This window comes from Rana temporaria, chromosome 2 (genome assembly GCF_905171775.1).
Source record: "Rana temporaria chromosome 2, aRanTem1.1, whole genome shotgun sequence".
Taxonomy (NCBI): Eukaryota; Metazoa; Chordata; class Amphibia; order Anura; family Ranidae; genus Rana; species Rana temporaria.
In genome coordinates, this window is record NC_053490.1 from 244,940,842 (window position 1) to 244,953,025 (window position 12,184).

The 12,184-nt window shown below is 44.0% G+C and overlaps 1 protein-coding gene across 1 annotated transcript in view; it reads left to right on the plus strand.

The window, feature by feature from the left end:
- LOC120926622 (dynein beta chain, flagellar outer arm-like) overlaps positions 1-12,184 on the plus strand; it is a 533,844-nt gene that overhangs the window by 258,756 nt on the left and 262,904 nt on the right. The window contains 3 exon segments of the mRNA XM_040336739.1: positions 554-725; positions 4,060-4,311; positions 11,905-12,147. Of these exon segments, the coding sequence (XP_040192673.1) occupies positions 554-725; positions 4,060-4,311; positions 11,905-12,147 (667 nt within the window).

Here is a 12,184-nt window from a genome sequence, read left to right on the forward strand (position 1 = left end):
CTGATGCGGTGGGGTAATAGTAATGGCAAAAATACCCCCAAAAATATTCTAATATTAAAGTGTATATGTGTCCAGACCATGGAAATCTAGGCTAGGTTTATACTATCACATTGTGGTAATGATCTCATTACCACGCACCTTACTGCAAGGTATATAAACCCACATTATGCATGCTGCTACAGTATCGTTTAGGGCTGAAACACACCTCTGTGATCAGGTGCACATAATGGCATGTAATGCATGCTATGTGCATTAACCCATTGCCATTAATTTTGAAACACGCTAAAGAAACACAGCTACAACACACATACATTACAGCACACCACACAATGCGGTACTGCATTACTGCATGCAATAGAAGGCTGCATTGGAAAACATATTGCAGGTTTTTTGGTCCATTACTGTACATCATATCATGTTCAACTCTGCAAGCTATACAATAATTTGCAGACTATAATCTCTAATATGGTTCTGTGCAGAATAATGCACTAATACACAAATGTACATTTTTCTTGTTATTTAAAAGATAAATCTTTGAATGTTTAATCTACAGGAATATATGCCTGTCTTTGGATGGAAAGACCACAACTGAAAAGCTTCTGAGGCTTTGGAGACATGAAAGTAATTGGGTTTATGGGCACAGAATGTCCAGTGCAGTGGATTATAACCGATATGTACAAGAATTGACTACAGCAGCCCAGAAAGAGTTAATGAATGAAGAAGAGGTAAAGGGATATATACCATAATGTTATCATTGATGCTTTTAAAATTGTGTGGTATGTTAAAATTACAGGGGCAAATTAATGATATTTTTAATGATAGCATTCAGCATCTGATTATTTATTTCTTTAATCAGATGCTGAAATTGGAATAGTAAAAACATTTTATAGAAATTGTATATGCTATGCAATCTGATTAGTACCAAATTTCAATCCATCTATGCCCAGCTCAAAATAAATACATCTTTAACACTCACTAGAGGATTTAGGCATAACAGGGAAATTGTGATTGAGGGGTGTATGTAATGGTATAATCATAAGTCATCTTGATGGAGGACATAAGGCTCTTTGGTTCGTCAATTGCTAACATCGATCTGACCTTCTAAGAAAATAATATAGTTCACTGTCGTTTATATAAACAGTTACTATGGTCATTGTTCATGAAAAAATGGCAGGTTGCTGGTTTCATAAGCAACACATTGATTATTCATTGAGTTAGAATTTCTGTATCCCACTTAGATTAAGAGCACATTCATTCTTTTTTAGACTATATATATAAAAAAAATTGCATATCTAAGTGTCTTCCCAGTTTTGTAATTTTGTACAATGAGTTTTTCCTTGTTTAATAATGTGTTTCAAAGGAAAACTATAATAATGTTTATATATATATATATATATATATATACAGGTCCTTCTCCAAAAATGAGCATATTGTGATAAAGTTCATTATTTTCTGTAATGTACTGATAAACATTAGACTTTCATATATTTTAGATTCATTACACACAACTGAAGTAGTTCAAGCCTTTTTATTGTTTTAATATTGATGATTTTGGCATACAGCTCATGAAAACCCCAAATTCCTATCTCAAAAAATTAGCATATTTCATCCGACCAATAAAAGAAAAGTGTTTTTAATTAAAAAAAAGTCAACCTTCAAATAATTATGTTCAGTTATGCACTCAATACTTGGTCGGGAATCCTTTTGCAGAAATGACTGCTTCAATGCGGCGTGGCATGGAGGCAATCAGCCTGTGGCACTGCTGAGGTGTTATGGAGGCCCAGGATGCTTCGGTAGCGGCCTTAAGCTCATCCAGAGTGTTGGGTCTTGCGTCTCTCAATTTTCTCTTCCCAATATCCCACAGATTCTCTATGGGGTTCAGGTCAGGAGAGTTGGCAGGCCAATTGAGCACAGTAATGCCATGGTCAGTAAACCATTTACCAGTGGTTTTGGCACTGTGAGCAGGTGCCAGGTCGTGCTGAAAAATGAAATCTTCATCTCCATAAAGCTTTTCAGCAGATGGAAGCATGAAGTGCTCCAAAATCTCCTGATAGCTAGCTGCATTCACCCTGCCCTTGATAAAACACAGTGGACCAACACCAGCAGCTGACATGGCACCCCAGACCATCACTGACTGTGGGTACTTGACACTGGACTTCAGGCATTTTGGCATTTCCCTCTCCCCAGTCTTCCTCCAGACTCTGGCACCTTGATTACCGAATGACATGCAAAATTTGCTTTCATCCGAAAAAAGTACTTTGGACCACTGAGCAACAGTCCAGTGTTGCTTCTCTGTAGCCCAGGTCAGGCGCTTCTGCCGCTGTTTCTGGTTCAAAAGTGGCTTGACCTGGGGAATGCGGCACCTGTAGCCCATTTCCTGCACACACCTGTACACGGTGGCTCTGGATGTTTCTACTCCAGACTCAGTCCACTGCTTCCGCAGGTCCCCCAAGGTCTGGAATCGATCCTTCTCCACAATCTTCCTCAGGGTCCGGTCACCTCTTCTCGTTGTGCAGCGTTTTCTGCCACACTTTTTCCTTCCCACTGAGGTGCCTTGATACATCACACATACATGATACTGGGAACAGCCTATTCGTTCAGAAATTTCTTTCTGTGTCTTACCCTCTTGCTTGAGGGTGTCAATGATAGCATTCTGGACAGCAGTCAGGTCGGCAGTCTTACCCATGATTGCGGTTTGGAGTAATGAACCAGGCTGGGAGTTTTTAAAAGCCTCAGGAATCTTTTGCAGGTATTTAGAGTTAATTAGTTGATTCAGATGATTAGGTTAAGAGCTCGTTTAGAGAACCTTTTCATGATATGCAAATTTTTTGAGATAGGAATTTTGGGTTTTCATGAGCTGTATGCCAAAATCATCAATATTAAAACAATAAAAGGCTTGAACTACTTCAGTTGTGTGTAATGAATCTAAAATATATGAAAGTCTAATGTTTATTAGTACATTACAGAAAATAATGAACTTTATCACAATATGCAAATTTTTTGAGAAGGACCTATATATATATATATATATATATATATATATATATATATATATATATATATATATATAAATATATAAAATCTTTCTTTTTACATGTTTAGCTAAAAAGAAAGCACAGTAAACTGCCTTTATTAAAGTGATTGTAAAGCTTCATTTTTAAATTAAAATAATAAACATGTCATACACACCTGCTCTGCGCTTACTATGGGGGGGGGGGGGTGGAGTTGTGCACAACAACGACAACACTTGTGCAGGCTTGATCCTGAGCTGACCCTCCTACCCCTGCACTATTACAGAGTTTGATTGACAACAAAGGGCATCAATGGCTCCTGCTGCTATCAATCTGCCCAGTGAGGAGAGAGAGGGTGGAGAGCGCTAAATAACATTAAGGCTTCAGAACCACTTTAGAGAGGATTCAATTTGGACTGATAAGGATGAATAATACCTCTGGCTCTATCAGTTTGATCTAATAAATACTGTGAACAACTGGCTTTTTTTTTTAAAAAAAAGTGACTATTTACTAAGTTTTACATGCTGCATATAAAATATTAATATGCAATTATGTATATTTGACTAAAATAGTCTAGTGAGATGTGCTACTACATTGGGCAAGAGTGAATACATGTGGGATTTCAAATATCTAGCTTTCCTGGGAGGCATCAATGAGGCCCAGTGATGCCACCCATGCCTCCTGCAAACAGTGAAAGTCATTACGGATTAAGGAATTTTTTTCAAGTGCATCTTTTTTTTGTTTTTTTCCCCCTAAACTATTTTTCTTTGGGTGGGGGGCTAACTGATTTGGAGAGCGATAACAAAACACTGCAGATATATGTGCCCAGCTCAAATTTTATGAATCAGGTTTACATCCACTTTAAGCAGAGAGATGGAATCTAAGCTGAGTCAACTACAGGGAGCCCCCAGCTTTTAATCAACAAATCCCTGTACAATGAAAAATAGTGCTACTGCTTTAAGATAAACACTGTGATCATAGTATTAACATATGTTTTCTAGAAATACACTATATGATTTTGAAGAGCTAATTTTGCTTTATTTTACAGGTCCAGATCATTGTGGGTCCTCAGCAGCCCCTATTTAGTAACATTGTTGAGGATGATGGTGGGTTAATCTCTACTGTAGCCAGACAACAGGATGTGAATTTGTTTAGGAGAAGTGAGAAGGCCAGCAGCAGCACTCATATCCTAGATGGGTACCAGGAAACGTTTGATTCAGTCCATGTGAAACAGTTGCTTACAGAGGCACTGAGAGAATACAACAAAGTGAATGCCAGAATGAACATCACATTTTATCAGGTTGGTTGCTGTGACTTGTTCACCTGTCATTCATTTCCTGCCTCATATATTATTGAAGGATCATTGTGTGCTTGCTGAAAAGAATAGCTAACTCAGACAAGAGACATATTGATCTACCTTCTTCACAGAAATCCTTTGTTGAATAAATTAACTTGTTGAAATGTAGTTTCCTCTAAAGACAGATGTTATTCTCTATGGCTCTATTTATCTAAGGCTCAATTAGGTGGAACAGCAACATGTTCTTATGCATAGTTATGCTTGTTATAAATAAGCCTCATGTTTTTCAGGAATAAGGCTAGGTTTAGATTTGTATCCTAGTCTAGTGGCCATAGTGGTTCTATTATCTTAAGCCTGTCTCTGTGTCCTTCCCTTCTCCGTATGGTCAAATCTTTAGACAATGTAACATGAACCCTGTAATAATAAATATAATGAGTTAGCAAGGGTTGTTCTGCTCTTGCTAGCTGATAACATGTGAATGAGCAGTGAAAACATTCCCAGTAAAGTTAATGCTTCTGTAAATTACATTTGTGTAGGCAAAAATTTTATGAAATGTCCCTTTTTCTGGCAGAGGTAAACATTTAATGTTGCTTAGAAATGTAATAATTAGGGTGGAAAGGCTCATACAAAGTATAATTTTTGACTCTTTATAATTTGTCTCTTGACTTGATAAATTCACATGGACAGGTCCTTCAGGTCAGCTATGCAAAAGGAAGCCTTTCATGCCAGCTGTAGAAATTGGTTTAATTGATGGGTACAGCGAGAAACAGACAGCACCCGAATGCACCCAATTAACTTGGTGTACCCTAAAAAATGCACCCTAATAATTTAGCACTAAGGATGGGTCGAACGACCCCCAGTGTCACGTACCTGATGGGAGACTGAGATGACGAGGTCGGCCTCTCTTGTATCTCCCGCCCTGGCACCGCTGGAGATGAAACAGAGGACACCGAGGGACAGGAGGAACACGAGTGCCTGCAGATGAAGACTCCGACAGCAGTAGCGGGAGGTGCGAGCCGGGATGAGTAGGAGGCACTCCGCGGGAGCAGCGACACTGGATATCAGAAGAGGTGTAGTTCCTGGAAGACTTGTAGCAGGAAGTTGCAGGAAGTCGCAGGAGCAAGTCGCAGACACTGGGGGGTTGCCAGGGCTCAGCACAGGAAGCAGATGCAGGGTCATACAGAAAGCCGGGTCAAGTGGAAGGCGGGCAGCGAGGTACCAAGCAGCAGGCGGTAGCAGCGTCAGGTGAATAGCCAGGATCAGAAACCAGTAGTCAGGGGATAACAGAGTTCAGGAACGGGGTCAGGGCAAGCCAGGTTCAGCAACAGGAGATCAGCAAGGTAACAGCAAGATTCAGGGTATCAGGATACAAGCTGAAGACCAGTCAGCACTGCCTGATGGTCAGAGCTCTCTTTAAATAGGCATCAGGAAGGATCTTCCTGTCACATGATGAGCCTATGGCTCCCATTTCATCTACTGGCAAGATTGCCAGTACTTCTCCTATGGCCATTTCTTCTACTGGCAAGATTGCCAGTACTTCTTCTCTGGCCATTTCTTCTACTGGCAAGATTGCCAGTACTTCTACTACGGACATTTCCCTGATACTCCGTCCTTTCCTTACATTGCCCCCCCCTTACGGGCAGCCTCTGGATGCCCCTCAGGGCTCTCTTTTCTGGGTGGCGTTGAAAAAAGGCTTGCACCAATCTTGGTGCATGTATGTTAGAAGCCGGTTCCCAAGAATTTTCTTCCGGACCGTAGCCCTTCCATTTGATTAGAAACTGGGTTTGACCCCTTCTCTTCCTGCAATCCAGAACGGTTTCGACCACAAATTCCTCGTTTCCTTCGACAAGCACAGGGGCTGGGGCTTCGGGTTCACGATCAGGGAAGGGGTTAGCAATGGATCGTTTCAAGAGGGAGACGTGAAACACTGGGTGAATCCTCAAACTTCCCGGCAGGCTAAGCTCAAAGGCAACAGCATTAATCCTCTTCTTAACAGGAAATGGGCCAATGTACCTGGGTCCTAATTTCTTAGAGGGGCAAGCCAACTTTAAATTTGCAGTGGAAAGCAACACTTTATCCCCTGGTTGAAGGTCAAGGTTACCTCTCCTCCTCCTATCGAAGAACCTTTTGTTGCTTTCTTGGGCCTTAGTGATGGTTTCCTGCAAGAGTTGGTTGTTGGACCTCCAGAAGTCCAGACGATCCTGTACTGCTGGGACTGAGGATTCCTGGGGAACATCAGACAAAAAGGATGGGTGGAACCCATAGTTAGCAAAAAAGGGGGTTTGTTTGATTGCAGAATGAATAGAGTTATTGTATGCAAACTCTGCTAACGGCAAGAGAGAGGCCCAGTCATCTTGTGCGAATGATGAAAAACAACGCAGATACTGCTCCAGAGTCTGGTTTGTCCTCTCTGTTTGCCCATTAGTCTGAGGATGATAGGCAGAGGACAAACAGTGTTTAATGCCCAGAGCTTCACATAGGGACTTCCAAAATCGGGATGTAAATTGCACCCCACGGTCAGAGGTGATGTTAGCAGGAATGCCGTGTAGGCGTACAACTTCTCTGATAAAGGAAGAGGCAGTTTCCGCTGCAGAAGGGGTACCTTTCAGGGGCACAAAGTGGGCCATCTTAGATAGCCGATCCACAATTACAAAAATGGTGGTAAACCCTTCGGAAGGGGGTAACTCGACAATGAAGTCCATAGAGATCATAGACCACAATTTGTCAGGAACAGGAAGGGGTTCCAATAGGCCCCAATTCTTAGCCCTATCGGACTTATTCCGAAGGCACGTTGTGCAAGATTTAACATAGTCCCTGCAGTTTTGCAACAAGTGGGGCCACCAGAAGGAGCGCAGGACCAAATTTGAGGTCTTATAGGCTCCAAAGTGCCCTGCCAAGGGATGGTCATGGCACATGTAAAGAACTGCCGTTCGTAGGTGCTCAGGAACAAAAATTTGCTCACCGTGGTAGTAGAGCCCTTCCTTACATTGAAGATGAAGTTCCGGAGGTGGAGGATGGTTCTGGACTGCTGACTTGATTTGCGAGATGAGATCACTCTGTAACAAAAGAAAATTTTTAGCAGGCAAAATGGTATCAGGTTCAGGAGGAACCTCAGTGTCTTGGAACATACGGGAAAGGGCGTCTGGCTTCCCGTTCTTAGACCCTGGCCGATAAGTAATATGGAAGCAGAATCTTGCAAAAAAGAGAGCCCATCTAGCCTGGCGGGGTCTTAGTCTCTTGGCTGTTCTTAAATACTCAAGATTTTTGTGATCGGTGAACACAAGAATAGGATGGGCCGCTCCTTCGAGAAGATAGCGCCATTCTTCCAGGGCAGACTTAATAGCGAGTAATTCCCGATCACCAACGTCATAGTTCCTTTCTGAGGTACTTAGTTTCCTAGAAAAGAAGGCAACAGGGTGAAGTAGGGACTTTGTCCCCAGTCGTTGAGACAATATGGCTCCCACAGCAATTTCGGAGGCATCAACCTCAAGAACATAGGGCAAAGCAGGATCAGGATGTCTCAAGATGGGTGCAGAAGTAAAAAGGCCCTTCAATTTTTCAAAAGCAGCTTGAGCCTCTAAAGTCCATGAGAAGGTTGTGTGTGATCTGGTTAATTGTGTGATGGGAGATATGATACCTGAAAAGTTCTTGATGAATTTCCTGTAAAAGTTGGAGAATCCCACAAACCGTTGTACAGATTTTTTATCAGTCGGGGCTGGCCATTCGAGAACTGCAGAGACCTTTTGGGGGTCCATAGCAATCCCATCCGCGGAGATAACAAGACCCAGGAACTGAATGGTGGACTTCTCGAACTCACATTTTTCTGCTTTGGCATAAAGATGGTGTTTCCTTAGTCTGTCTAGTACCTTCTTAACATGGACTCGATGACGCTCAAGGGAAGTGGAGAACACCAATATGTCATCTAAGTAAACGATGGTAAACACATCAAGGAAGTCCCGAAACACATAGTTTACAAAGTGCTGGAAGGTCGCTGGCGCGTTACAAAGCCCAAAGGGCATCACCAGGTACTCAAAGTGCCCAAAACGAGACCTAAAGGCCGTCTTCCACTCATCCCCTTCTCTGATTCTGATCAGGTTATATGCCCCTCTTAGATCCAACTTGGAGAAAACACGTGCTTCACGCAGTCTCTGAAACAACTCAGGGATGAGGGGTAGAGGGTATCGATTTTTAATGGTAACCTTATTTAAGTCCCGATAATCGATACAAGGCCGAAGCGTGTGATCTTTCTTTTCAACAAAGAATATCCCCGCTCCGGCAGGGGAAGAAGAAGGCCGGATAAAACCCTTGTCAAGGTTTTCGTTGATATACTTCTGTAATTCCTCAAGTTCAAGTTCAGAAAGGGGATAAATTCTGCCAAAGGGGATCTCAGCGCCAGGTAGCAGTTCAATAGGACAGTCGTATGGTCTGTGAGGAGGGAGAGTGTCGGCATTCTTTTTATTGAAAACATCTAGGTATTCATGATAGACGGAAGGCACAAGTTTAGCAGTCTCAGGATCCACAGTGATGCAGAGGAATGGTTCACCAGGGCTGGGCGTGTGAGGAAAACAGTGTTTCTTGCAATAATCAGAAGAGAAAGACACCTCCCCAGAGGACCAGTTGATGAGAGGATTGTGTGCCTTCAGCCAGGGTTGCCCTAGGATAACTGGGAACAGAGGGGATGTGATGACATCCAGACGTAGGAGTTCATGATGCCCAGAAGCAGTGGAACAGGGAATAAGTGCAGTCTCAAGAGTGACGGGTCCCGATTTAATACCTGAACCATCCGCTAGATGAACTAAAAAGCTGTTTTTCTTGGCGCACAATGGCAGTTCATGCATGGTAGCGAAGGAAGAGTCTACAAAACAGCTACAAGCCCCAGAATCCACAATAGCGGGGACAGTAAGGATCTTTCCTGAAAACTGGAGAGAAATTGGTAGTGAGGTGTGGTTCTGGCCCAGGCTTGGAGAAGCAACCATCTGGGATGGAGGAGAGGGTCTCCTACGGTGTCTTCGAGGACAAGACTGAAGGAAATGGCCTTCATCGCCACAGTAGAGGCAGAGTCTATTATGATAACGCCGAGATCGTTCTTGCTGAGTCAGAGGAGATCTCGGAAAACTGGCAGGCGGAACCTTCTGGGTGTCTTTCGGCATAGCTGCGGAGGAGGCGGGTAAAGGAAGTTTGGAATGAACAGGCAACAAGTGGGAATTCAACGCTTTTTCAGACTGTCTTTCCCGCAGACGACGGTCAATCTGTATAGCAAGAAGAATCAGGTCATTCAAGGAAGAAGGTGTGTCCACCCTGGCTAGCTCATCCTTGATAGCTTCCGACAAGCCGAGACGAAAATGGAAACATAAGGCAGAATTGTCCCATTTGGTATCAGCGCTCCATAAGCGAAAGTCCGATACATAGTCCTCAACGGGCCTGGAGCCCTGTTGCAGGTGATTCAGAGTAGCTTCCGCTGTGTGATGACGGAAAGGGTCAGCATATAGTTGAGCCATGGCCGCAAAAAAGGAGTTCACGGAAGCCAAGACAGGATCATGTTGCTCTCGAAGCCGGTGGGCCCAAGCCTGGGGTTCATCCAGCAATAAGGAGATAAGGAATCCCACTTTAACTTGTTCCGTAGAGAAGGTGCGGGGTAGCAGAGAGAAGTAAAGTTCACAGGCACTTTGGAAAGTTCTGAATCTTTTACGATCTCCAGAGAAACGTTCAGGTAGGGGCACTCTTGGCTCAGGGGAACAGGAAAGTTCAACATGGTTGCAAGTCACGGTTTGAGCAGCAGAATGCCTGATTCCCAAGTCCTCAGAGGTAGAAGCCAGGCTGGGTGCAAGCTGCAATTGGTCGTGAAGCTGAACAAAGTCCTTATGTAACCCTTGCACCGTTTGAGAGAGTGCGGTAACAGTCCGACAGAGGGTTTGTAGAAGAGAGACCTCCCTTTCAGACTCCATCACTGGCTGACTGGTACTGTCACGTACCTGATGGGAGACTGAGATGACGAGGTCGGCCTCTCTTGTATCTCCCGCCCTGGCACCGCTGGAGATGAAACAGAGGACACCGAGGGACAGGAGGAACACGAGTGCCTGCAGATGAAGACTCCGACAGCAGTAGCGGGAGGTGCGAGCCGGGATGAGTAGGAGGCACTCCGCGGGAGCAGCGACACTGGATATCAGAAGAGGTGTAGTTCCTGGAAGACTTGTAGCAGGAAGTTGCAGGAAGTCGCAGGAGCAAGTCGCAGACACTGGGGGGTTGCCAGGGCTCAGCACAGGAAGCAGATGCAGGGTCATACAGAAAGCCGGGTCAAGTGGAAGGCGGGCAGCGAGGTACCAAGCAGCAGGCGGTAGCAGCGTCAGGTGAATAGCCAGGATCAGAAACCAGTAGTCAGGGGATAACAGAGTTCAGGAACGGGGTCAGGGCAAGCCAGGTTCAGCAACAGGAGATCAGCAAGGTAACAGCAAGATTCAGGGTATCAGGATACAAGCTGAAGACCAGTCAGCACTGCCTGATGGTCAGAGCTCTCTTTAAATAGGCATCAGGAAGGATCTTCCTGTCACATGATGAGCCTATGGCTCCCATTTCATCTACTGGCAAGATTGCCAGTACTTCTCCTATGGCCATTTCTTCTACTGGCAAGATTGCCAGTACTTCTTCTCTGGCCATTTCTTCTACTGGCAAGATTGCCAGTACTTCTACTACGGACATTTCCCTGATACTCCGTCCTTTCCTTACACCCAGTTTATTTCACACCAGAACTTTCAAACATTGCAAAAGTTCAGAACCGAATAATGAACATCATTAAAGTCAATGGGACACGAACGTGAAAAATCGAAAGTGCCCATTTTGAAGGCTTATATGCAAGTAATTGGTTATGCAATGATTATGGGGGTCCGGATACTCACATTTGTACAGCGATTAGTGCTATAAAACTGCACTGATTACTGTTTAAATGTGACTGTCAGGGAAGGGGTTAACACTAGGGGGCGTTGAAGGGGTTAAATATGTTCCCTAGTGAGTGATTCTAACTGTAGGGGGAGGGAACTCACAAAGGGAGGAGACCGATCTGTGTTCCTCTGTACTGGGAACACACATCGGTCTCCTCTCCTCACCTCTGACAGGACGTGGATTTGTGGGTTTACACCCACAGATCCACGGTCCTGCTGTGATTGCAGGCAATTGCGGGTGCCCGGCGCCCAAATGGCTGGTGTTTTTGCCACGCTTAATGTGCTTGAGACAAAGTTTGCAATTTGCAATAGTGCGATCGGCTTCACATGTGCTAAAAAAGGCCCAGATAGCTGAGCTGTGGGAAGTGGGTGGTAGATTATAGCTACACAATGTGATGGAATAGGGTGGCTGCTCTCTACTCTTCCTTGATTGCTGCCTCATTGGGATTGTGCCTCACCCTCACTTTCCTCCTCTCCTCTATCTGGAACCCAAGTCACGTCAGTGACCTCATCATCATTATCTCCTCCATCCTCATTACCACAAATTGGAGAAATAAATCATTTGGCAGATTCGTATGTGATTACACCTGCTCATGCCATTAACAAGCACCTTGTTGTTTTAGATGTTTTTGTGACACTGATTTGAGTCATTTTTCTTTAGTGTACCATTAATCTGTTGTGCCGCTTGTCCCACAATCTCTGGAGCCCTCATGGAAGTGCGCATACTTTGCTATGTGGTGAAGGCTGCCCACGATCAACCAGCTCAGTAGCTCGACTTGCTGCGCACTTGTCTGGATTTAGTGTGGTCCAGCTTGGGTCACATATGAAAATAGAAGATGAAGAGCAGCGAGCCAGACATTTCAAATCCCAGCTTGTTGACTGCTATGTTAAAGCTGGACTGAAAGTAAGTTCCTTAAATTCTTTACATTTCATACAAACAA